At 40.4% G+C, this 27,919-nt stretch overlaps 1 protein-coding gene across 11 annotated transcripts in view; it reads left to right on the plus strand.

Annotated features, from left to right (window-relative positions):
- The window catches only part of DST (dystonin), a 502,743-nt gene that overhangs the window by 238,618 nt on the left and 236,206 nt on the right, over positions 1–27,919 (plus strand). For 10 of the 11 annotated variants that reach the window (XM_066359129.1, XM_066359143.1, XM_066359142.1 and 7 more), the window contains 3 exons: positions 19,433–19,522; positions 21,799–21,876; positions 23,471–23,563. In XM_066359129.1, coding sequence (XP_066215226.1) covers positions 19,433–19,522; positions 21,799–21,876; positions 23,471–23,563 — 261 coding nt within the window. Of the gene's footprint in view, positions 1–19,432; positions 19,523–20,067; positions 20,104–21,798; positions 21,877–23,470; positions 23,564–27,919 lie in introns of all 11 variants that reach the window. The other variant, XM_066359128.1, reaches the window with a different exon arrangement.

Here is a 27,919-nt window from a genome sequence, read left to right on the forward strand (position 1 = left end):
AGCTTATTGGGGTGACATTGGTTAACAAAGCCACACAGGTTTCAAGTGTACAACTCAACAAAACATCACTTGCACACCACACTGTGTGCACAGCACCCAAAGTGAAGTCTGTTTCTGTCCCCACTCACCCCCCCTTCCTCCCCCCGTTGCCCTCTCTCACCTCCTCCTACCCCCTTCCCCCGCCAATCACCATACTCTGTCTGTGTCTGTGCGTTTTGTATATAAGTGTATATAAATACATAAGTGTCTCTGTGTGTGTGTATATATATATATATATATAACATATATATGTATTTTTTGCTGATTCCCTCATCTTTTTTCACCCAGCCCCCCCATCTCTTCCCCTCTGACAGCTCTATGTATCCATGTTTTGTTTATTTATTTTTGTTAAATTGTCATGTAAATAAATTAGCATGTAAAATAAAAGTTAGATGTTTTCGAGTAGTATTGCCGTAATGAATGCCAGTTGAATAATGAACTCTAACTAAGGAACATGATCTTCATAGTTTGGCCCAGACCCACACCAACACAGTTTATGGATCTGACAGTTTCAGGTGAGACCCTATGAGCATTTGGTAGCCGCCGTTTGCATTATTAGTGAACTAACACATCAGTAGTGGAATTTAGCCTAAATGAAATAATTCACAGAGCAGGAAGCCAGTGGAGAGCCACAGCCACAGTGGAGCATTCAGCCTCCTGCCCGAGCAGAGACTCTGGTACTTAGGTTTTTCTGCAAGAGCAGCCTTCCAGTATTTATTTTAGAAAATCCTCAAATCCTCAAACCCCAGATACTTTAACGTCTCCAGAAAACTACTACTTATTGAATCTTTGAATAGTGCAAAAATTTCATTTCTTAGATGTATGTATCAATAGTTATACCAGATAGATACAATATAGCTGTCCTTATTGGTTATAAAAGTAGAAATGGTTCCCATAGATTTGTTGTCCAAGTTAATGAGTTTTTATTGATTGATTTTAGAAAGACAGAGGGAGAAATGGAGGGGGTGAAGAAAAGAGTTCATGTATTGTTCTAGTTAGTTGTGTACTCATCGGTCCCTTCCCGTATGTGCCCTGACCAGGATGAAATCCACAGCCTTGGTGTTTCTAGAAGATGCTCTAACCAACTGAGCTAACTGGCCGTGGCCCAAGTTAATGAGTTTTAATGTTATCCTTTTTTTCCTCACAATTTGTCATTGTTCCCAAATAATTTGAACATCTAACTTCTATTTTCCATACACTTAATAAACTTAGGAAGTCATATTTGCAGACACTGTAACTTTACATAGCTATGTATGTAATAGAGTCATTTAAATGTTTCTTCTGGGCTGTTAAGTTCCAAAGTTTGGTCTGGTAAATTTAATTTCTGATTGATACTTTCTTGCTGAATTTTGAAATTAATTTTTTATAGTTGACAGATAAAATAAAAACTGTTAAAAAAATTTTTTTTAATTTTGCGGCCTTGGCTGGTTGGCTCAGTGATAGAGTGTTGGCCCAGTGTATGGAAGTCCCAGGTTTGATTCCTGGTCAGGGCACACAGTAGAAGTGACCATCTGTTTCTTCACACCTCTTCCTTTTCTCTCTTTCTCTCTCTCTCTCTCTCTCTCTTCCCCTTTTGCAGCCATGGCTCAAAAGATTCGAGCAAATTGGTCCCAGGTGCTTAGGATGACTCCATGGCCTAAACTCAGGCACTAAAATAGCTTGGTTCCTGATCAACAGAGCAATGGTCCCAGATGGGCAAAGCATCACCCTGTAGGGGGCTTGCTGGGTCAGTCCCAGTTGGGGCACATGTAGGAATCTGTCTGTTTGCCTCCCTGCCTCTCAATTAATATATATATATATATTTTTTTTTGCATGGAGCAGCAGAAAATCAGGTTCAAATCAAGTTCCCGGGAACACCAGTGTTGGATGATGTCCTGAATTAAAAAAAAAAAGGTTTCAATTGCCAAAATAATTTGGAAAGCAGCATTCTCTGGTTTAAGAGATTTATGGTACACACTAGCATATCAAAGACTGAATGAGTACTCTGTGGTAATGAACCCTCTTTTATCTAGTGTTTCACAAATTCACTTGGTCATGCATTCCTTTTCTCAAAGAATATCTATTAACATTGCCTTTTGGGAAATCCTGCAGACAAGTTTTAAAGTGACTGCGTTTAAGCAAATTTAATTAATTTTGTGTTAATTTGAATTACAAATCTGGACAGGATCTAGTTAATTTGGTTGTCATTGCAGAATGTTTTCTCACAGCCTTCCTTCTGGGTCGTTGGTTTTTCTATTTATGAACTTAATACTTTTGATCAACTTGAACTGTACCTAAAGTTACAGTTCATAATCGAGAGTTTGCTCACTGTCACTCCTTCCCACTTACGTGGGACAGCCCTCCAGAATGATATGATATCAGCTCTGAAATATGTGAAAAAACAACTTTTTCCCCTTTTTATAAAGTTTTTTCTTGTCACTCAAGTACTCCCATTTCCTTTATTTCATTTTCATGTGATAGGCTTTTTATATCAAACATTTCTTTTTTTCTAAACTGTTCTCTTTCAGTTCTTACCCTGGAAGTTTTTAGAACTGTTGAGGTGAAGGCAGAAAATGGGTTGAAGGAGAGTCTGCCCCAAGTGACAAGAGTTTGGGCGACAGTTACCGATAGTATGATCTCAGTGGTTCATACTGTCTCCCTACCTTTCATCGCCCTGCTTTTGTGTGTGTTGAGCTATTTACCTGTTTCCTTACCTTTACAGCGCTGTTTTTTTCTCTGGCACTGTGAGAAGACTCCATCAGTCTGAACTGTTTTCTAGTTTTTCTACAAAGAAGAAGTATTGCTGGCTGTGTAAATGGCCCCAGAATGTTACCGGCAGTTGGAAGTTGGTTCAGCAACATCAGTACTTGAGTTCTGTCTGAGAAAGAATTCAGAGCCAAGACTTTATAAAAGAAAGCTTATTTAGAAAGTCATTAGAGGTAGAAGAAGGGGGCTCAGGAAGCAAGTTATAGAGGAAAAAGAACGGCCCTTGGAGCTTAGGAGAAAGAGGGAGGCAAGGAAAACGTGCCTGAGCAAGGGGGTGGGCAGGGCCCAGGGGGCTCCTTAGAAGGTATTTATACGAGGTCTCAAGGGAAGCTCTCTATAGACTGTTTGTCAGCTTTCCAGGTGTGTCCTTTCAGGGTCATGGTTTCCACTGATTGGTCGGTGCCAGGGCAGGGGGTCATGAGTCATTACAGCTGGTCCTAATGTAAGGCACAGCATCACTTGTATGGTTTTTCTGCTTTTCTGGGCCTGGAGCTGAAACACAGTTGAGGCCTAGATGTATTTGGTGTGGATCAGAACCTCACTGTCCTAGGGGCTTAGTGTTTAAGGGCTATTTGCCAGCCCCTTTCCTTCCTCCTTTAAGGGGGTCTGTATGACCAGTAGTCACGGCCACCATTCACAGCCACCTGGCTCTTGCAGGTTCGCATTTGATCCAGACAGATTACAAAGAAACAGCGGAGCCAAAAACTGGTGGTCCATTTTCCTTTAATCCTAGCTCGCACCCAGCGGGCGAGAAAATACGCACAGCGGGAAACACTTACCTTTCCATTCAGGGCTCCCAAAGCCACTAACTCATCCGAGGTTTTCTAGAATCAGAGGCTCCCACCTCTTTGCCTCCATTTTGGCTGCCTCCTCTCCCCCACGTGGTCTCTCTCTCTCCCCTGGAACAATGTGATCTCTCTAAAATGGCCTCCTAGCTCCTCCTTTTAAAACCTTTTGGCACAAAAGCCCCTCCTCCAGCACACATTAGCATACCCAAGCCCCTACACAAGCAGGAAGGCAATCAGCTGCCCCATGTGGGCAGCGGCCATCTTTAACAGAGTGAGCAAAATAATATATCTTATCTGCCTGACAGGGTCTAACCTGCATGCCAGTGGAGGAAAGCTCAGGGGATGGTCCATGCCCCATGCCCAGTAATATAAATAAATGGTCAGGGGGTCTAAACCAGATGATCAGTGATAAACTAGTGGGGAAACTTGCCCTGGGAACGAGGTCCTTGTTTTCACAGTTCTGCTTATTGCGAGGCACCCAGGGCTTTCTGCCTGGTGACCTTCTGGACCTGGCCTGTCATCCTTGCTCTGCTAATGTCTGTCTAACTGCCTACCACAGTATTACTTTTATAATCAGAAAAATACCTTAGATAATGTTATTTTGTAAAACCTTAAGTCTTAATATAACAGGTTTTGGTTTTTTTTATTCAGTGAAAGGAGGGGAGGCAGAGGCAGACTCCCACTTGCTCCTCAACTGGGATCCACCTGCAAATCACCTACTGAGCATTGCTCTGCCTATCTGGGGCATTGCTCCATTGCTTGTCAACTGAGCTCTTCTTAGCACCTGTTGTGGAGGCCATGGAGCCATCCTCAGCGCCTGGGCCAACTTGTTCCAATTGAGCCATGGCTTCAGGAGGGGAAGAGAGGGAGAGAGAGGTGAGAGAGGAGGGGTGGAGAAGCAGATGGGAACTTCTGTGTGCTCTGGCTGGGAATTGAACCCCGGGACTTCCACACGCCTGGTCAACACTCTAGCGCTGAGCCAACTGGCCAGGGCTAGAAACTTAAGTCTTTTTCACTCTCACAATGCTATGTAGTAAGGGAAAGTGGTGGGATAATTAATTCATCCCTTTTCCAGGTGAGAAGGACTGATATGACCCATGTGCTGCGGCACCCGAGGGTATTTGCACTTCAACCAAGAAATCTTGTGTGTGAGCGCACGCGAGCGTGTGCTGGTAGGGGGGTGAGAGTGGGCTGTACCTGTTGTCTATGGCTTGAGGGGCAAATCTCCACACAGCTTTTTTTGGGTATTTATAGCCTATGAGCTGAGATGTATTTTTAAATTTTTATAGAACTGAACACAAATCAAAAGAATAATATTTTTGGACACATGAAAATTATGTGAAATTCAAAATTTACTATCTATACATGAAATTATATGACACTTAGCCACCACTCTTGTTCACTTACCAATTGTCACACCATATGGCTCTTCAAGACAGAAATGTTTGCCCTCTGGTTCTTTTCAGTAAAAGTTTGCCTACTTTTGTCTCAGGGGGAGACTTTGTATGTATAATATTTAGGATCCACTTTTGCATATATTCACGTTAGTGGTGAAGAATGGCATTTTGTATTTCCCTAAACCCCTTTATAAAGGTGAAAGGTGGCTTTTTCCCCTATGCATAAGACCAGCTATGCTTCTGTGGATATAATTTTATGCCCAGCTGCTTTTCTGAATGAGCTTCCCTCTTGATTTACTTAACACAAGATTTGAAAAGGCCAGTTTAGTATGTTACTTTACTAGTTAGGCAAAGTTTTATTTCTGTGGTAATCCTCTTTGACTCAAGATATATATGGTCTTTAAAGATATATCCATTGCAAATGCCACATCAAATAAAAGTTCAGCAAGTGATTTTGTTGTAAAGCTGAGGAAATATTTCTTCAGTCACATTAGATATTTCCTGATTAGGTCACTTGGTAATCGTTTGAATGTGACTGCTTCCTCCGCTGCTTTTCATCCTCTTACTATAGCTTCATTTTGGTCTAGATGAAAGGTTTTATGATGATGGGCGTTGCCAGCTTTTCCAGCTACGAGTTATGATTGGTTCTTTTAAGTATCAATCGATTATCTTTGAAACTTTTTAAAAGTTTATTTAGAAATGAAACTTAGTGGGGTGACATTGATCAATAAGAGTACATAGGTTTTAGGTAAACATTTCTATAGTATTTGAACTGTTGATTGAGTTGTATACCCTTCACCCAAAGGAAATTTTTTTTTTTAATAAATGCAAATCATGCATCCTTTTAAATGTATTTCAGTTCTAAGTACTGACCTGTATTAGAATAGTCTAACATTCTTATTTGGACACTATTATTAATTCTTGTTGAGTTGTGATGAGTATAAAAGTTTTCCATGTGCTGTCACTCTTTCTCAAAGGGAGTGTGATAAAATATTTTTAAGAACAGCTTTATTGCCCTGGCTGGTGGCTTAGTAGATAAAAGTATTGACCTGGCTATGGACCTCCTGGGTTCAATTCCTGGTCAGGGCGCACAGGATTAATGACCATTTACTGCTTCCCCTCTTCCTCCCCCCTTCTTTCCCTCTTTTCCTCCCACAGCCAGTGGCTCTTTTGGTTTTAGCATCTGACTCAGGTGCTGAGGATAGCTGGGCTGATTTGGGTATCGGCTCTAGCTAGACACAGCTTGCCGGGCGGATCTTGGTCGGGGCGTATGCGTGAGTCTGTTTCACTATCTCCCATCCTCTCACTTAAAAAAATAAAACAGCTTTATTGAGATATGATTTGAACACTGTAAAATGTACTCATTTTAAGTGTAGAGTTGAACAATTTTTAGTTAAATTACAGAATCATGTAGCTATCACCATAGTCTGATTTTAGAAATCTCCATCACCCCTCCCCCTAAAAAACCCTTGTGCTAAGTTTCCCGTTTCCCTTATCCCCGTCATCACCCCCATCCTGGCCCTAGGCAGCCACTGGTCCACTTTCTGTCTCAGTGGATTTGCCTTTTCTGGTTATTTCACATGAGTAGAATGATACAATATGGATTCTTCTGTGTCTGGCTTCTGCTGCTTAGCATAAGGTTTTCGAGGTTCATCCACGTAGAGAAGCACGTATCTTCCTTCCTTTTTATTGTCAAGTATTTTATTCTACGGATATATCACATTTTGTTTATTTACATAATAGTTGATTGGCATTTGGATAGTTTCCATGGTTTTGATGTTATGAACAATTCTGCTGTAAATATATAACCATGCAAGTCTTTGTATGAACATATGCTTTCATTTTGTGGGCTATATTTATCCAGGAGTAGAATTGCTGGGTCATACGGTAAGTCCAGTTTAACATTTTAATAAACTGCCAAACTGTTTTCCAAAGTGGTTGAGCAGTATTCTGTTTCCATTAGCAATGTGGGAGAGTTCCTGTTTCTTTAAGTCCTTGCTAATACTTGTTATTGTCTGTCTCTTTTATTTTGGCTAGCCTAGTGGGTGTGAATGCTGTCTCATGGTTTTGCTTTTGTATTTCTCTAATGTCTGGTGATGCTGAGCCTCATTTTATGTGCTTATTACCATTTGTTTATCTTTGGTGAAATGTCTATTCTTATCTTTCCCTATTTTTAAATTGAAGTATATGCCCTTTTATTATTGGGGTTTTTTGAACACTTATGCTTTGGGTGTCACGTTGAAGAAACATTTGCCAGACCCAAGGTCACAAAGACTTACTCCTATGTTTTCATCTAAGAATTGTGTCGTTTTTGCTCTGACAGTGGGTCTCTGATCCATTTCAAGGCAAAAAGTTCACCTGAGTTCATTTGCATGTAGAGTCAGTTTTCTAGCATCCTTTGTTGAAAGGGCTATCCTTACTCTAGTGAATTGCCTTTGTATTTTTGGTCAAAGACCAATAGTCCATAAATGTGTGTAGGTCTGTTTCTGGATTCTGTATTTGTTTCATTAATTTGTGTGTTTATTTTTATTGAAAATTTTTTCTTGGGTTCATTATTAAGTTCATTGAAATTTGACTTATCTGAACACCTTTCTGTCAATCATTTACCAAACTAATTTATATAGGTAAGAGAAATAATTAGAAAAGTTGGCATGCAGACATGGGCATATTACCTCTGTGTGTTAGACTATCGGATAGACACCTAAGGGCCCACAGCTGAGGGCATGGCTGGCTAGGGTCACAGATGACTAATCTTTCATTTATTGAACAAAACTTTTTTGAATATCTACTTGTCAGAAAGGTATTGTGAACAGCATGAGACATTTACAATGAGATTTTAAGACGGGGCCCTGTCCTTCTAATGGCTTATTATGGACCTCATGGACATGCTGGGGAAGAAAAATATTTTTCTCCCACCTTTTAAAGTTCTTCTGGCTGGACTAATAATCAAATGAACATGAGACAGATTAACAAGAGAAAATGATCAAATTTATTCTATGTGTATAAGCAGGGTTTCCATCTGCATATGAGACCAGAGACAGGTGGTTAAGGCTTAGACGCCATCTTGAGCTAAGGAGAAGGGGGGGGTTGTGGTTTGAGACTTCAGAGGGTAGGAAGGCAATTTCCATGGAGATGAGGAAGTACATGTTTGGGCAATAAATGTTTATTGGGTCATCTTTATAAATGGCACACAGAGAAGACTTTAAAAGACTGTTGGTTTCTCCCTGTCTGTCACACTTAGTTTATATTTAAATATAGTTATCTAGGATAATAGCTCCTTTCTGGGAGCAGGTTCTCTATATGAATTCTTTTAGGCAATTAAGAGAAGGTTTAAAGATTTTTCCTGAGTCATCTCGTAAAAATAACCAGCATAATCAATATTTTTTAAAAAAGGCATATTCGGGGGTGGCAAGTTCTGCTTCCCCTTAGATATAAAACTGTTTTATAAGGAAAATGGTGATTGGTTTCCCGGTATAAGCCAAGGGAATATGGGAGTGCAGAGGAGGGAAGGCTTCACAGCCTGGGCGACATTAAAACTTGACCTTAAAGGAAAAGCGAGACTTCAGAAGGCGGAGGAGGAATTGAAACAGAACAGGACTTTGGGTGGAAGGAACAGCATGAGTGCAAGCAGAGAATGTGACGGTGGCGGCGGTTTTGGGAATGTGGCCTCATCTCTTCAGCTGACATTCTCCTCAGCTCCTCTGAGCTTTGGGATCAGCAGCGAAGCCCCTCTGTCCGTCTGCTGGGACCCGTGTCTGTTGAGGCGCACTCAGGCTGTGTCCTGTGGTTCACCTTTGCAAATGTAGCCTCCGATTTGCCAGGTGTTAACCTGGCTCAAGCCTACTCTTAGTGAAACATAAGTAACAGGGGCTGGAGACAGCATAACTTTTCCTTGGGTTTTAGGCTTTCATGTGAGACTTAAATGTGGCAATTTTTTTTTCCTGACTAGCCATAAACAATGGGCCCAGATCTCTGTTGAGTAGATTAGAATCTGGAGATTTGGCGAAATTGTAATGTCCTTGAGAAGTTATTGCTGAAAAAGTTGATAGCATCTTTGAAAGTTTCAGTCTTCCTCCAGAAGGTGTAATTCTGTGGCAGAGATTAATAGTAACACGTTTATTTTTTTTCATTAAGTAATCAATGGAATAAAACTGAATGTATAATTTTATGAGAGCATATCAGTCTCTCAATGTGTTTTACAGTGGTTTTGGTTCAGAAAGTGTAAGGGATGTTGCCGGGAGCTTGGAGTTTCGTCTGAATTTAAGGCAGCAAAAAATGTTAAAAACTAACAGGAAGAGGTGTTAAGCCTTAGCAAGAATTCTAGCAGTGCCGGTGGAATCTCATCATCTGGGGGTGTCTTTAAAAATAGTTATAGTGTTCATCTCCCTGTGACAGTTGTCTTGATCATAATCCTGGATTATTTCAAAGGTTTAACGAAGAGGATACAACCAGTTGTTCTCAGTGGTTTATTTGTACGGACTTGAGGAAATGAGCTTATGTTTAAACAGGAGTGAGTTAGTTTGTGTATAAAGTATTAAGAGTATTATAAAGGCTTTAAAACTGTAAAATATGCTAATAAGAGACCCTGTCAATTTTCCCCAGTCCTTGAGACTTAAAAAGAGATTGAGGTCATCCCCACCCTGTGGTCATGTCTTTAGTGCTAGGCAAATAATGCTCTGAAAGGGACACCAGGAAGTGCCCATGATGGCGTGTGACCAGAAGATACCGTGTTGGCCAGCTCCACCACTGCTGGAGCCTTATCCACGGGTGGATTTTATGACTTGCCTAGCACTCTGTCCTCTCCATGAAGACCTCGCTTCCTCCCCAGCCGGGAGCCTGACTCATTATGTTGCAACCGTTCCAGCAGCAGCTCACTGTTCCATTGAGGACGGGCTGTGCTAGACTAGACTTACATCCCTGCAGTAGGCGAAGTTACTTTTTTGAGGGCTCAGTTGGTTCTTTGATTTGTGTGTGTGTGTTGTGTGTGTGTATGTGTATGTATTCAGACTATAGCTATGTTACCCCCGTAAACAGCTTTGCTATAAAAGGCATTTTATATGTTGCCAGAGGAGAAAGGATGGTTCTTGCTTGGGACCTGTATTCACTTAATTGCAGAATCACTGTGTAACGAGTCAGGCACTGACAACTATAGGTCATTTGACGAAAGCCCCAAAGGAGATGATTCAGCTCAGAAGTATTCACTAATCATGGTAATCAGAATTGCAAAGTAGTTCCAAGTTTTGTTCATCGCATCCTCATATCCCTTTCCTAGACTCTTCTCGCCCCACTCACCAGCTGCCCCGGGTCCTCCCACTCCCTTCTCAGTGTCAGAGCTCTCACTCTGGAATCCCATCATGCTGTTTCACTACATTGCTTCCAATAAGCCATCCCTCCCCACGTTATCCCGTCTTTAAAATCGATAATACAGGTACTACATAGGTGTTAAGAAAATCAGTCTGACCTGACCAGGCGGTAGCACAGAGCGTCGGACTGGGACACGGAGGACCCAAGTTCAAAACCTGGGATCGCCGGCTTGAGCACAGGCTCATCTGGTTTGAGCAAAGCTCACTAGCTTGAGTCCAGGGTCACTGGCTTGAGCAAGAGTCACTCCGTCTGCTGTAGTCCCCCGGTCAGGGCACATATGAGAAAGCAATCAATGAAGAACTAAGGAGCCACAACAAAGAATTGATGCTTCTCATCTCTCTCGCTTCCTGTCTGTCCCTGTCTGTCCCTCTCTCTGTCTCTGTCTGTCTCTGTCACACACACACACACACACACTCTCTCTCTCTCTCTCTCTCTCTTAGTCTGATAAAGTGACCTGGCATTAAGAGGCGAATGACTGATAGGTTGCTCCATCCTAGAAGCTGCCTTTATTTTCATATGGAAACTGAATATATTTACCTGAATGCATCTCCAATTTATAATTAATCTGAACCTGATCTATGGCATTGGTATGACCTTAATGGAGAACTTTTTATTGATTTAAAGAGAGAGAAAGAGAAGGGGGGGGGGGAGTGAGAGATGAGAAGCATCAATTCTTCATTGTGGCAACTTAGTTCATTGATTGCTTTCTCATATGTGCCTTGACCGGGGCGCTCCAGCTGAGCCAGTGACTCCTTGCTCAAGCCAGTGACCTTAGGGTCCCAGTGACTCTGCTCTCAAGCCAGCAATCTCAGGATTTCAAACCTGGGACCTCAGTGTTCCAGTCTTCACTTTATCCACTCTGTCACCAGTGGTCAGGCTTACTGGAGAATCTTTAGAGGGGATTTATTGAAGAAATATACATTTTTAAAAAACTAGTGAATTTTGGTAATGACTATAATTTAAATAAAATCAGTAAAAAGTCCTTTAGACTAATTTTGTGTGATTTTCATTGAAAAGTTTGCCCATTTCTGTTTCAAAACTTCAATAAAAACTAGAATTGGCCAGACCTGTGGTGGCACAGTGGATCAAGCGTCGACCTGGAACGCTGAGGTCGCCGGTTCAAAACCCTGGGCTTGCCTGGTCAAGGCACATATGGGAGTTGATGCTTCCTGCTTCTCCCCCCTTCTCTCTCTCTCTCTTTCTCTCTCTCTGTCTTCTCTAAAATGAATAAATAAATAAAAATAATTAAAAAAAAAAGACTTAAAACTAGAGTTGAAAAATATGGGGGGCTCTGTTTAAAATGTGGGTAGTGAAGGACAGAACTTTGACGCTGTAGGTCTAGATTGTCTATAATAAGCAGATGGATTTTACGTTTAGTTGTTTGTTTTAGGACTTGGCACAGATGAGCTCACGTGTGTAAGTATGTAGAACTGAGCTACTGTAACAGAACTCTCAGTTTTCATATTCGTCTCCTACACTGCTGTAGTTACATTTATGTTTATCTCAAAGTTTAGTTTCATTGACTACATTATTATTTGTTAGAAGTGTCAGGTGATGACAAATCCCCACTTTCTGCAGCTTTATATTTCTGTTGCCCAAGTTGTGAGAATGTGAGAGAAATGGGAAAGAGGTAAGCGTAAAATTGATAATTAGTGATTCCTTCTCTTTTCATGATGCTATTACTGAAAACTGCTCTTCATAGAGTAGTACTTACCACGATCTTTTGAAGTCATAGTTTATAGATTTATCTCAGTGATAAGCTAGGACGGTATTTGAAGAAGTTTTAAAAGGCGAGAACTGTTTCTTTCTGTCAGTTATTACTGGGGTTTAGGCTCAGTGACAGAACTCTGGTCAGAAACCATCTTGTAGTTTCACCTAAAATCTTTCTCACCCTCTAATTTTGAAAAACTACATAAGGCCTTAACCGGTTGGCTCAGTGGATAGAGCATCACCTCGGCATGTGGATGGATGTCCCAGGTTCGATCCCCAATCAGGGCACACATGAGAAGTGACCATCTGCTTCTCTTCCCCTCCCTCTGCCCCTTCTCACTCTTTTCCCCTCTTACAGCCTCAGGTGCAAAAAATAGCTCTATTGATTCAAGCATTGGCCCTAGACAGGGGTTGCTGGGTGGATCTTGGTCAGGGCTCATGCAGGAGTCTGTCTCTCTACCTCCCCTCCTCTCACTTAAAAAGAGAAAAAAATAAGTAAAAAAAAAGACTTGATAGAATGAGTAATGCTGATATCTTTTTTTTTTTTTTATAGTAAGAGCCAATGCCAGGCTGAGAATGGCCTGGCGGAGGAGGGACTTAAGAACACAGTGAAGGGAGGGGCCCCTGGCCAGCAGGGGAGGAGAAAGAGATGGTAGTGGTGAATAAGAAACGGGTTTTGCGAAGGGAGGGGAGGAGGCTCTCAGAGGGAAGAGACCTGAGCACAAAAGAGGTCCGCAGAGGGACCAGAGAAGTCCCGAGAGAGGGGCGCCCCCGGGGGTCAGACAGGAGGGAGAGAGAGTTGGGAGTCCGTGGAGAAGGAAAGATCAGGAACAGAGGTTTTAGGTGAGATTTCTCTGGCCAGAAAAAAGCCTGCGCAGTGGAACAGGCGGCACAGAGATTAAGGACGGTGCACGAATAATTAGAAACCGTGTATGTAACAGATCTCCAATCAGCTCCCAGCTTTTTTGGCGATAAATTGGTGAGGGTGTTAACACCGAAATTCCCTTCAGGAGGCTAATTGAGTGGGTTCTGTGGCCTGGCCACAGCGGAGAAGAACAGTTTCTTCTTATTTAAGGAGGAAGATTCCTGTGCCCCACAGGCGCCCTCAGTCCTCGGAGTGGTCAGATTTGAATATTAGCGTCCTAAATCTCAAGGTCTGGTCACAGATGTAAAAGGTAAAGTGGATATGCTCGGGACATCTCTGCAAGTACACACTCACTCGGAACAGAAAAGACTTCCCTGATGTAGCTACGGTTTCGGACAGGGAGTCTCAGAGGAAAGAACTGAGAGGAAGGCTGGAGGCAGGGGACTTACCGCACCGTGCGCTGAAGTGGGTGGAAGGTTGGAGATCCTGGTTCTTTCTCCTGGTTCTTTCTCGGAGGGGATAAGGAAGAGGAGTGGTCCTTGCTGACTTCAACTCCTCCCAGGTTTTTTGCACCAAAATGTAAGGTATTTTTCCCCGCGGAGAAGGAAGGAAGAGGGCTCGGAGCCACCAAGTGTGGAATAACAAAAGGCTTTATCGAGTACAGAGCGCACATCCTGCCCGGCGAGGTTCCCTGGCCCCAAGGAAAGATGGAGGCCAGGGAAGTCGCCAATGCTGATATCTTTATAAACTAGTGCTCCTTTGTTTGACATTATAGTGTGGAGTTGTCCAGACAACATCTTTAATAGAAATTAATTCTAAAAAACAGTGGGCAGATACAAGAAAAAAAGAAATCAGTATGCAAAGTAATTGATTTCTGAATTTATCTTTTGCTTTTAGTTACATTATTTATAACTGCTCAACACCAAGATCTATACAGATCAGCAGGATGAGGAAAAAACACATGCAAAAATAGATTTTGTCTGTCTTCCTGTGGATAAAAAGGAAGAGCAGGGTAGGGGACCCAAACCTGAACCAAACCAGACCAGAACTAACCTCCCCAAACCCAAAACAAATTATTACAGAAAAGAGTTAAATGCTTTAAAGTTTTTTAAATTTGAAATAGCCTTTTAAAAATGCTCCTATGACAATGATGAATTTGGGCAGAAGAGAATATAAAAATACCTAAGTGACACCATGACTACATGCCCCCAAATGAAAGAAATGAGGTTTTTATCAGTAATATAAAGACTTTTAAAATTGATTATAGATTGTCAACCTGAAAGTTTAAAAGAGAAATCTTTGTCAAAGAACTAATCGGATCCATTAGAGGTAGAAGGATATTTGTACTGCCTAGGGTCAACATTGGTTTGTTTCAAACGCTTCATTATTTTATTCATTAATACCTTAAGACAGTGGTCCCCAACCCCTGGGCCGCAGACCGGTACTGGTCCGTGGGCCATTTGGTACCAGTCCGCAGAGAAAGAATAAATAACTTACATTATTTCTGTTTTATTTATATTTAAGTCTGAACGATGTTTTATTTTTTAAAAATGACCAGATTCCCTCTGTTACATCCAAGACTCACTCTTGATGCTTGTCTCGGTCACGTGATACATTTATCCGTCCCACCCTAAAGGCCGATCTGTGAAAATATTTTCTGACATTAAACTGGTCCGTGGCCCAAAAAAGGTTGGGGCCTTAAGATGTATGAAAATATCTTTATAAAAGTAAAAAATATTCATTATATTTGGCCTTAATGATGATTTGACATATTGCCTAAAAAACAGGACCACCTTTTTACCACTCCCCATGAGAAAGCTTCCTCATCATACGTAGCCTGCACTGGTACAGAATTGATGGTCATTCAGGTGGAGTTTGAGCTGTACTTTTATTCTTTTACAACTCTTAAATAGTACTGAGATAAATTTATAATAAGCAGAACTGTTCAGGGAAGGCAACTACCTAAGAGAATACATTGTTTTTAAGCATTTCTGTATATTTAAAAAACATCAATAATTGATAATGGTACTATATTGATAGGTTATTTTTATTTATTTTCTGAAATAGAACTTTTAAGGAACTCTCCCAGGAGAATTTGGTAGCCTGTTTTTTATGAATGTATTTGTTTTAAACAAACAAACAAACAAAAAAAGCATTGAAAATCATTTCAGTTCATTTTCACTGAAGCTGACTGTCCCCCTTCTCTTGACTGAATTTATGCAAGGCAATGAGGTGATCTTATTTGGGACAAGCCTTCTTTTATTATTTATATTCCTTTCTAAAGATAGCCAGTTGTTTTCCAGAATACTGTGTCCTTTAGACGGAGGACTTCTTTAAGAGAGGACTGTGAATCCTTCCTGATACTTTGCTTCTTGCTGTTGTGCTAGGTTGTGTGCATTTTACCTGTGCGTGTCCTCTCTAGTGTGCTTTTTCCTGAGGGACCTTTCCTCCATTACTGTGTACAGGTTGGGCCCTGGGCAGCTTTCTTGTGATTTGTATTTGCTCAAAAGAATAGTGTACATGAAATCTTATGTGTATATATATATATATATATTGATCAGAAGTGCTATGTCCTTATTCTGGTAATATTCAGAGTGATGAAAAGCAAGGACCCACAACCAAGATTACTCTGCCCAGCAAAACTATCAGTTAGACTTAACGCATAGATGAAGATCTTACCAGATAAGAAAAAGCTAAAGCCAAAGATGTTCATCATGAAATGTTGAACAGGCTTCTTTAAGAAGAAGAAGATTAAAAAAAAACCCAACAACAAACCAATAAAATGGCAATAAATGCATATCTATCAACAATTGAATCTAAAAACCAAAATAAACAAACAGAACAGAACCAGCCTGGGATACAGAGAGCATTTTGACAGTTGTCAGATGTGATGGAGGTTGGGGGTGGCTGGGTGAAAAAGGTGATGATGGGATTACGAAGTCCAAACTGGTACTTACAAAATAGTCGTTGGGATATAAAGTACACATAGAAATGTAATAATATTCAGATAACTATGTATGATGTCAAACGCATATGGGACTTACCGGGATGATCACATACTAAGTTATATAATATCTAATCAACGGGTTGTAGACCTAAAACTAATATAATATGTATGTTAGCTGTAACTGAAAAATAAAAACGATTGAGAAAAAGCCGCCAGTGATTCTCTTTGCTTAGAAAAACTCTGAGCTTTTTACAATGACGGGTGAAGCCGCCATGTCTCTGGATCCACCTTTCCTGCCTCCTGTTTCCTCTCCGTGTCATCGATTTCACAGGACGGCTTTCCTCCCCGGAACTCACCGTAGAGTTGCATGCCTCCTTGTCTTTTCCCTTAGTTCTTGTTCTTCCCTTCACCTGGATCATTTTCATGTCTGAGCTGGGAGGACATCTTACTCTAGACGTGGTTAAAGCTCCTCAGCGCTTCCTGAGCATGCTCTGAGTATTTTTACTCTGCACTGAAATTTCCTCCCTGGATTTCTCCCGTCTCAGACTGCAGGCTTCAAGGGGTTACACTCCCTTGTGATTCATCTTTGTACCCTTAGAAATTAAATTATTTCCTGGCATATAGCAGATGGTCAATAAATATTATTTAGTGACCTGAACTGAACTGGAGCTATATGGTAGCAACATGTTTAAATATAGAAAGTAAAACTTTTGTCGAATTTGTCTGGATTAACATCAACCACTACAAAGTCAGACTTTTGAAAAAGGCAGTTTTAAACTTTAAATAATTAGCTAGACAACAATCTTATCTTTAAAGTTGAATTTGATTTAGCCTGGATAAAACCGAACAATTACAAGTTAACACAATAAAAGTTCTAGACTAGTGTTTTTAGCAGTTAGTTAAGTCATTCAAATGATACAGAACTGGCATAATCTATTTTATTCTATTCTTCCTCAAAGATAAATTTGAAATACATGTTGTTTCTGACAGCATCACCAGCACCCTGTTTAGAATCTCTCTCCCCACACCCTTCACCATTGTTTTCTGTGTAGGTACTTTCTTTACCTTCCTTAGGATATTCTTCTTAAGCAAAAGTTTGGCGCCCTCTAGGGGTAAACTGCAGGCACAGGGTGGTATGCACATTTTAAAAAGCACTGTGAGATTCTGGGAGAATTGTATGAAATATAGAAAATGATGCCTCCTCCTTATTATGTAACTCACATTATATAATTTAATCCCAAAGTATTCCAAAGTGCTTTTATTTTGCTCATCACTTCCCCTAGCACTATTTATTCTGTCAGTTTTTTGTTCCACAGGGAGAAAATACCCAAAATGAGAAGAAAGGCTGTTTTATTAAAAATTGAAAACAGAAGGTTACGGCTATTGGCAGTTAGTGGAGTCATTTGTGAAGGAAAGTTACCAGGCCAGATGCCTCTGACTCAGACTCAGGACAAAATAAAAAGCTTTTCTCTGTTTTTTCTCTGTCAGCCTAACTATTTAATTCCTTCCTTTCTTTCTCCTAAATTTCAAAATATCAATATTTCTCCAGGACCTTATTATTTTTTTTTCTCTCAGTTCATCCACTAACACTTTTTTCTCATAATGTTGATTTGCAATTTTGAACTAACATTCTCTTTTATCTCATTCTTTTGTGGTGAGGAGAGTGAACCAAGATTTAAAAAGGTCTTAGCACAGGGTCAGGCACATAGTATTAACTTGTCATGTGTGTATTTTTATTTATTGTTGTTGATAATGGTGACATTTGTTTCTCATAGAATGTTCAAGATGATAACACCTTATACTTATGTAGCCTTTTTCATTTGCAGTACTTTTGTAGACCAGGAGAATAATCACCCAAGATAGGAAAAAAGAGACAGGATTACATGACAACCACTGCCTCAGAAGTTTTTCAACCATTACGGATGTGAAATTAGTCTGTTTCTGGGTGTCTCCCCAAATTCTTAAGAAATTCGGCCAAAAGGCTTAAGAACAGCTTTCCATTTTACATATTTTCTTTTAAGTAGATACACTGTATTTTGAAAATATAACTTCATTTTCAGATCATAGAATGTTCTCTAGTTTGAACAGAGGCCTTTTGTTTTCAAATTTTTACTTTGCAGATGAGAAAATTGAGGCCTAGAGCCCTAGGCAGCTGATAGAGCTTATGGGACCCGGGGCAGAAGCAGGACTAGCATGCTGGTCTCCTACTCTTTTCCCTTCATTACATTCTTTCTCTAAGCTTTTTTCTAAGTTTTGATTGCATAATATTATTATTTTCCTTTTATAAACATATTATATAAACTAATTTAATTTTTCTTTATTGTTGCATAAATATGGGGAAAAATGACACCTTGTTTTGGAAAGTCCCCCTGATTTAGGAGGTTTAGTTCAACCTGGCAAAGCAGGTTGGGAAATTGTCTTCCTGTGAAGTAAGTGTTGAGAATCACATCCCACCTTGAACGGTCTGGGAGTGGGAACGACATAGGAAGTGGAGTAAGGCGTGTATGTAGTGTGACTCTGGCAGGACGTGGTGGGGTAGTGTGGGTTCAGGAGGCCGGGCACTTACCGGACATGTGCCTACTTGGCAGACTGAACAGAGGTTTGGGAAATCTTTGGTGATTTGAGCTCTAAAATCACAAGCTTAAATCCGGCTTGTGGAAGGGAGGAAGAACTTATTCTGGGTTGAGGGTTATTTTTGTGCTAGTGATAATGTGGTTAGGAAAACCCTGTTGTACAGAGGACGGTTTGGACAGAGATCTTCCAATCTCACATATGTGAATTTATAAAATACTTTTTATTTTGGAAATGATTATAGACTCACAGGAGCTTTCAAAAGTAGTACCCTTCACCCAGCTTCTTATATCTGTGTTTTAACTGTGTGGAGTGCATGCTGCTGCTTTTTTTTTTCTTGAATTTATTGGGTGACACTGTTTAACAAAATTATGTAGTTTTCAGGTGCACAATTCTACAACACAGCATCTCTTTACTGTACTGTGTGTTCACCACCCCAAGTCAGATCTCCTTCCATCCTATTTACCCCCCGCCCCGTACCCTCCCCCCCTCCCCCCAATGCCACACTGTTGTCCGGAGGGATTAAACAAAACAAAACAAAAAAGGATGAGAGAGAGAGAGAGAGAGAATTCATGGGCAGGGGGTGTGTGCTTCTGCATCCCGGATCTTGTGCTCTAGAGAGTAGGAAGACCAACTGGGGGTGTAAAACTTGCCTCTCTTCGTGAGCTGGCTCCAGTTGTTATATTAGGAGTCAATAGGGTCAGGGTGTCACCTATGTTTTTAAAAAGTGTAACTCCATGTACTTGTCCAGGCTTATATTTATATAATGTATTAAGACACCTAATAACTCTATTTGTTTTTATGAGTTATTAATCTGAAAATTACCATTTTACTGTTTATGCTTTAAATTTAGTTTTTAAGTAGTAAGAGAATAAAAATTTTAAAAATCGCTGTAGGAGTGAATACCATATAAGAAATGTTTTCTACTTTGGCCCCTTTCTTGCTTGAGTATTAAAGATGATCCTGGGTACCAGGACCAAACGTTAAATTGCTTTTCTCTGTGTAGGTCCGAAAACATGTGAACGACCTCTATGAAGACTTACGAGATGGACACAACTTGATCTCTCTTTTAGAGGTCCTTTCAGGGGACACCTTGGTAAGTTGTGCATTTCTCAGTGTAGTTTGAAGAACATATGCACACGACTCGTATATTTTCAGCACTGACTCTCCAGATTTTTACACCATTTTTCTTTTGAGCTCCAAATTCTGACTGAAAAGTAAGAGTTCTGGTTGAAAACCTAAGCATTTCAGACTTCGAATGATGTGAGTTTGGGAGATCGAAGCACTTTGATTACCTTGCTTATATAATCAGTCCTATAATTAAAATACTGTTTTTGTTCTTGCTCTTTTCTTTTTTACATTTGGGTTTATTTATTTATTTATATTGTTTGCTTAGCAGAAGTTGGATGCATAGTATAATCACATATTAAAAGACTCACAAAGAGCAAGGAAATAAACATCGCTTTCCGAAAAATGGTCTAACCCACTTCGCAGGTGTCATTTCCTTTTTTTTTTGTGAACATTACTTCCCCCTTCTTGGTTACCTGTTCTCCCTCATTATGTTCTGTTCATGCTCTTCTTTTCATTTCTGGTCTGTCTTGTGTCTTTGCTGTCCTATCTTCTGTCTGTTATATTCATTAGCCAAGGGAGCGAGATTTTTTGAAGACCTTACGATTGGTGAGTGCAACAGAAGCATGCGAATATGAACAGCATGAGGATGTGGAGGATGAGGATAAGGGGGTAGGTGTCGGCCCCCATAACTCGACTAACCTAGTCGTTACAGTGCGGTGAGCGCTAACGTGATAGAGAGGTAACCCACGGGTTCGGGCTCCTTTTGAGAAAACCGTAGAAAGGACCAAACCCCACAGTGAAGTGGATGTTGTGTGTACCAAGAAATTGAACAAAGGAAATATTTTCTCTTTACATTTATTTGTAGATTACTGCGCACTGCATGGTAATCGAACATTAGCCCTAAAGTGATAAGATGGCATTTTAGCTGAAGGATTTTATAGAGTTACGGACATCTTGACAACTACCCTGCTAATTTTTATGCAAATTGACTCTACTTCTGGAATTTATATTTCAAATGTGGCAAATACTTATGGCTTCATTTGAAGAAACTCCTGGAAATTTATTGAATGTTTAGGTTTATATTTCAAATCATACCTGTTGGCAATAGGTATTTGATGGCCATTCTTTACCTACCTTCTATGTCTCGTTTTACTTAGAAAGGGGAAGGTTTTAAACTCTGGAGTCCTGCCAGAACTCACAGAGCTGCTCCACCTCCCTGACACTTAGTTGCCTGCAGCCACCTTTGCAAGGCAGGGTGCTGCTTTTGCCATCTCCATCCCTAGCGCCCCCTGATTTCATCGGAAACTGTGCCTTTTTCAGACCCACTGTGTGAATTCATCAGCATCATTCCTACCTGTTATATGGAACCTAATTTTCCATTCTGTAGTGTGCTGTCTGTTTTATTAAGGTGCCTTTGGCTTCAGCAACCTATTCCTACTGTAGGAGCTAAGCTATCAATTTCCTTTTTATTTCCCTTTTGGGAGATCTGATGTGGTAAACTTCGGCTCCACTCTGTGTATTTTTCTTAAGCATTTCCCCAGCTCTGTTCCCTTATGTTTGCCTTCCGCCAACTTGCCACATTTCTGAAGGGAAACAGTATCAAGGACAGGAGTGATGGTTTGTCAGCTCTCCTGAGACTAAATAATCATGTCCATCCCCAAACAGGGTAAGAGTATTATAGGGTCCAGGGGATTTTATGAAAAAGGTTAAAATAAAATAAAGAGGAAATATATTACATGGCTTTAATTGCTTTTCTCCCTTCCTCCATCATGGCTAAGTAAAACTCCACTATTTTTCTCCTTCTTGGTGATCTTTATACTAATTGCATGCTACTTTACCTCATTTCCCTGTATGTGCCATACACATATAATTATAAAAATCACTTTCATAATAGAGTTCAGAAGGGAAAATGGAGAATGATATTTAATTCTTCTTGTGCATCTATAGCTTAATACCTGTAGGCTAGAATTGTAGTTTAGCGAATATAAAAAAATCTATATGATCTATGGTATTTTCTCTTTTTCTTTATTTAAATAAAACATTGGGAGTAAAGCAGCTGTTTAAATAAAACATGTTTTGAAAAATATCCCTAGTAGTTTAAATTCAATCTTAGATCATACAAAAAAATTAGAATTATCTTTAAAAAATTTAATGAACTTATCCAAACAGTAAATACTGCTTTGACATGTTAGGATGAGCATAATGTATATTTATATAATATATTTAGTGTAAGTATAATGTAGCATGGTCAATGGTATTGGAAACTAGTGTTTTTTATACCCATTTTTTTTCTATTCTTAGCCCAGAGAAAAAGGTCGGATGCGTTTTCACAGACTACAGAATGTACAAATTGCACTTGACTATTTGAAAAGACGCCAGGTATGATACTTTTCAAAGCCTGTAAGCATATAAACTATGTGACTGAGTAAATCTACACAGAAATGTGCCGGGAATGAAAAGGTTAAATTTGACTATGAATTGTAATCATATTAGTGCTTTTTTGTGAGACGATTTGAAGTGTTTTTAAACATTTGCTCCAAAGAAAGAACAGTTAATAGTAGATGTGGTCTTAGAGGTATTATAAGTGGCTATATTTCCAATTGAATAAGAGCTACCGATTTTTCTTCTGTCAGAATTAGAGTGCTTTCGTCTAGGGAGTTAATGACAGAATGTTAAGAACATCTATGGACAGTTCTTAGCAGTAGGGAGGTAATGTCTTCATTTTTATACTTAGTTTATAAAATTATTTTTATAAAAAACAGTGTATACTTAAAAAATTAAGTATTTTTAATATTTAGTAGTAATGAGGCAATAGTTTTTTAAAAAATAAGTAGATAATACTGGGTAACTCATAAGTGGTTAAAAATAAAACATTTCTGACAAGTCTCCTACTGGCTTAAGGTTTCAGAAGAAATCTTGGAAAAGAATGAACACATTGGGTATGGTCTTGACTTTGGTAGCATTGTGTGTTATAGTGGGATAAACCAAATCATTGGTAATCTTTGAACAGAAAGAAATTTGGGAGAATTGAAAGTTGCTGAAAATAATGGGAAATCAGAGGCAGCAACAATTTTGCTTTTTAATGGAGTTGGAAAAGGAAGGGAGGGAAATACCGTCTTTTATTAGTCCTTCGTTTAGGTTACTATGACTACTTAAATGTTTTTAGTTATTACATTCTAGTAAATACTCTGTGCTTAAATATTTTAAATGCTATTGGTATTTGCCTTATTTTTAATTCTAGTAGACGTTTCCAGAACGATTCATGGTTAATTATATGTCCTGATGTAAAATGTTTTTGGCAGTGTTTTATCCGGAAAGTATAATGTTAGACATCATTGTATTTAATTTTTGCTATTCCATTCATGATATTTAATTCTTTGGTCCATCCAGGCAGTAAATGTTAGATGTCATCATTATGATTATTTTTCTGAATGCATAATATGACAGTTGATAAGCTTTAAGTCTGATTATGATATATCATATATTATAATATATGTCCTGTCACTCATATAGTTACTTATCTTGATAATAGTTTAGGATAGAGAACTAGAAAAATAATGCTAATTTTTGTTTTATCCTTTGTGAAGGAAGTGTGAGAAAATTTTAAGAATTATTTTATGGTTCACAATAATTTTCTACTTATTTGTAAAATAAAATTTATGTTTTTTAAAGGCATATTTCCAATTTAAAAATTCTCAAGTATCTAAGACTTCTCACTTGAGTTGTGTTTTAGTTTCGATAAATGAGTAGTTTTATTACTTGATCTAGAATACAAAACTAAAATAATACTCATTTTTCTTTGTGGGTATTCTGTGTTAAAATTTGCAATCCAAAAAGAGTGAAGAGAGGGGGTAAAACAAATCATTCAATTTTTTTCTTTGTATAATTTAGAATCATTTTTCTGTAGGCAAAGATAAGTCATGTGATAGTTTGGAAAACAATTTGTTTTCTTTCTTCTTCCCATATAAAACAGGTGAAATTGGTGAATATTCGAAATGATGACATAACGGATGGAAACCCCAAATTGACTTTAGGATTAATATGGACAATAATCTTGCACTTTCAGGTAAGCCTGATTTTCCTTGTTTGTCATTTCTTTTAGCCTCTTATTGCTAATCTTCAAATGGTTCACATTAAGGATGAATTATGCACTCATATCCTATCGCAAAAAAAAATAAATTTTAGGCTTCTTAAACAATATATTTGTGTTATTCCTTTCAAGTAGCTGCTTGTGAACCTGGTATCCCATTTCCTGTTGTTGGAAACCTTCAATGTTTTTAGGACAATGCTTGTAATCTCAGAATTGGAAGATTCTTTTTAATTGAATGCAGAAACATTTCTGTTGTTTATTGGAAAATATTACCTGATTTAGACATACGAAAATTATATCACTCAATCCTTAATTTAGAACTGTTTTCACTGATATTGTGGTTTCTCAGCTATGCAAACGATTTTCTCTTGTTGATAGACACTAGATGGCGGTATAATTATGATAAAGAGATCTGAATTTGTATTTCTGGTTTTGTATGGAGCTGTAGTTTTTCAAACTAGATTTGAGAAGTGTAAATGCAGATAAACAAAAATTTATTAACTATGAATTATTGTTTAATAAACTCATGCCAACTGAGGGCTGATTTTTGACTTTTAGTTTTTTTAAAATGGGATATTTTGAAAAAATGTGTCTTTCTTTGAAAAGCTGAGTCCTAATTGTGGAAATTGCTGTCGTTGACGAAGCACATGCTGCGCCCACGCACGTAGCGCTCCTTGGCGGCCAAGCCTGGCCCCGCCACGGGCACAAGGCACGTGGTGCTGATGGACCGCTGTGCAGTTGGGCCGGGAAAGGGGAAGAGATAGCTTGCCAGCTTCAGAAAGAAGCTGGGGTTTTGAACCAGAGTTTGAGAGGAGTTAGATTTATTTTTTTTATTTTTTAAAAATTTGACTGGGCTATATGGTTTGCAGGAGAATGGTGGAAACTAATGTACCTGGGACTCATTTGGGAACAGGGAAAATCTGACAAGTGTGCAGAGCCACAGGAAGTAGCCTAGGCAGGTTTCCGGTTCTGAACAGGCAGCTGAGCAAAGAGCAAAGTTGCTGCAACCAGAAATCAGAGGAGCAGACCCAGGTACCTGGACACCCAGGTACCCGGGTGTCGGGCAGCCAGACGGCAGGGCAGCTCATGCTGGTGAGTGTCCGCTCAGCTGGACACTGATGGCGGGAGACCCAGCGACGGGGACTGGAGGCAGGACTCTGAGGGCCCGTGGGTTTCCCTCTCTAGAGAACCGCATCCTCAGGAGACCCAGGGTACTGAGCACTAAACCGAGACAGGAACGTGGGCCTGGAGCCGGACCTTGTTACCAGAACTGGGGAAAGGGGACGTAGAACCGGCCAAACGCTGATTTCACGTGGAATTCCTCAGCAGCTTTCTCAGGGATTCTGTAATAGCTTCAAGTGGATCAGGCCTCTCAGCTTTTGGTGGGGTTGAAACTGCAAGAGCTCCTCTGTGGAGGGTTAGAGGCCTGTGGGGACAGGGAGCCAGTTGCTTCATTAGCGACGGAGCTGGTGAGACAGGCGTTGTCTGGGTTTTCAGTGTCAGAGGAAGAGTCCCCGTGGGTCAGTGGGAGAGCATCCAGGCTTCGGAGGGCGGCAGAGCTGAGTTTCTGCGTTGACTCTTTTATTTGTGGCCGTGATGACACTGAATAAGTCACTTAATCACTCTGAACCTGAAATGTAGTGTTTTAGAAGCTCATCCTATTGATGCTTGTCTATGTCAAGTAAACTGAAATGAGCGAGGTCCATAGTCAGGGAGATAATCTAAGAAGCTGAGGTGCTGATCTCCAAGTAGAGTGATAAAAGCCAAGACTCAGATGAGGATGAAAAATTGAATCCAAGAAATGACATTTCAAAGGAAGAAAGAAAGGGACATAGTAATAGAGAATAGAGGATGAAGGAGAGGGAATAAAGATGACTGAACTTTTAGCCTGGGAGATAAAAACCAACCAACTAACCAATCAAAGACACACTATTGAGAGAAATGGGGATGGCAGTAAGGGGAAAACCGAAGACGTTGGTGGGTTCAGTGTCATGGTGGGATATCCTTTCCATCAGTCTGCTGAGCAGTTGGAGATTTGTGAGCAGAGCAGAGCTGAGAAGCCAACGGTACAGATAAACTGAGGAGTCACTGGTAACAAGTGGCCATAGAATCTCTCGGAGACAAGGGATCTTTAGAAGGTTTAAGAGACGAGCCTAGAGGGTGAAGAGCCAAGAACAAAGGACAGAAATTTGGGGAAAGGCCCAGGATTAGGGGTGCAGGAGGAAGAAGGTCCATTTGGGGAGACCAAAAAGGAACACTGGATGAGATGGGTGAAACAACAAGGAAATGCAGTACTGATGGAATCAAAGGAAGGGAAGAAAGGAATAGTGAGCAGTGTGAAATGCTACTAGAGAGCATGAGAAACTTAAGACTGAGCACAGGACAGTACTGTTGTATACAAGGAAGACATTGGAGACCATGGAGAAAATACTCCAAGCTCCTGGAGCAGGAACCAGAATCTATAAAGGTCCAAAAGGTCAGTGAATGACTGTGAATTGCAAGTAGTATGTTTAGACCTTAACTTTGAGGAAATTTAAGAGGAAGGGCATCCAAAAAAGAATTATATATTAAGAAAGCTCTTTAGGGTTCCAGTGTCTCTGGAGGAAAGATGAAGACGAGCCACAGAAGAACCAAAAATATATTTTGGTTCTAATTGATCCTGTGGCCTGCAGTACAGAATCTAATGTATTTCAGGACCTGAATTAATTACAAGATAATGACTTAAATTATCATCAGTTTTTAAAATTTAGATCAATATCTATCTAAAATGAACACATCAATGTTTTGGTAAAACAGAAATGTTCCTTTTTTTTTTTTTTTGTATTTTTCTGAAGCTGGAAACGGGGAGAGACAGTCAGACAGACTCCCGCATGCGCCCGACCGGGATCCACCCGGCACGCCCACCAGGGGCAATGTTCTGCCCACCAGGGGGCGATGCTCTGCCCCTCCAGGGCGTTGCTCTGCCGTGACCAGAGCCACTCTAGCGCCTGGGGCAAAGGCCAAGGAGCCATCCCCAGCGCCCGGGCCATCTTTGCTCCAATGGAGCCTTGGCTGCAGGAGGGGAAGAGAGAGACAGAGAGGAAGGAGGGGGGGTGGAGAAGCAAATGGGCGCTTCTCCTATGTGCCCTGGCCGGGAATCGAACCCGGGTCCCCCGCACACCAGGCCGACGCTCTACCGCTGAGCCAACCAGCCAGGGCCTAGAAATGTTCCTTTATTTAGATGAGATGACTTTCTTTTTTTCCCTTCTATTCAATTGAGTGGAGGGGAGATAGAGTGACAGACTCCGGCATGCACCCTGACCAGGATCCACCTAGCAACCGCCATCTGGAGCCAATGCTCTGCCCATCTGGGGCCATACTCACAGTGGAGCTATTTTTAGTGTTTGAAGCAGAGGCTCCATGAAGCTATCCTCAGCACCCAGGGCTGATGCACTCAAACCAATTGAGCCACTGGATGCAGGAAGGGAAGAGAGAGAGAGAAGGAGGAAGGGAAAGATGGAAAAGCAGATGGTCACTTTTCCTGTGTGCTCTGACCAAGAATTGAACCCAGGGCATCCATACACCGGGCCAACGCTCTATCACTGAGCCAGCGGGCCAGGGCCTGGGATGACTTTTCTTAGTGCTATGATAATTTAAGATTAGAACGAGTTTACTGGTTATGCCAAGATACAATGCTATTTATAGCAGTGGTAATCATCCTCATTCAAAGTGACTGGGCTTTTTATTTTATTTTTCTCTTTCTATACTGTACATAAATAGGGAGAGCAATTTCAAAAAACTAGTTTATTTTTATTTATTATTATTAGTATTATTAGTATTAGTATTAGTATTTTCTGAAGTGAGAAGCAGGGAGGCAGAGAGACAGACTCCCACATGCACCCGACCGGGATCCACCCGGCATGCCCACTAGGGGGTGATGCTCTGCCCATCTGTGGCATTGCTTGGTTGCAACCGGAATCATTCTAGTATCTGAGGCAGAGGTCATGGACCCATTCTTGGCGCCCAGGCCAACTTTTTTCCAGTGGAGCCTTGGCTGTGGGAGGGGAAGAGGGAGACAGAGAGGAAGGAGAGGGGGAGGGGTGGAGAAGCAGATGGGTGCTTCTCCTGTGTGCCCTGACTGGGAATCGAACCCAGGACTTCCACATGCCAGACCGATGCTCTACCACTGAGCCAACCGGCTGGGGCAAAAAACAGGTCTATTTTTAAACTATCTGTATGAGCATCACACATCAAATCTTTTTTTTTTTTTTTTTTAAGTCCGGCTTCTTGAAAGTACATATTATCAACACATCACTCCTATGTTACTAGCTACCATGTGGTAGATCCAGAGAT

Source organism: Saccopteryx leptura, chromosome 1 (assembly GCF_036850995.1).
Source record: "Saccopteryx leptura isolate mSacLep1 chromosome 1, mSacLep1_pri_phased_curated, whole genome shotgun sequence".
Lineage (NCBI taxonomy): Eukaryota > Metazoa > Chordata > Mammalia > Chiroptera > Emballonuridae > Saccopteryx > Saccopteryx leptura.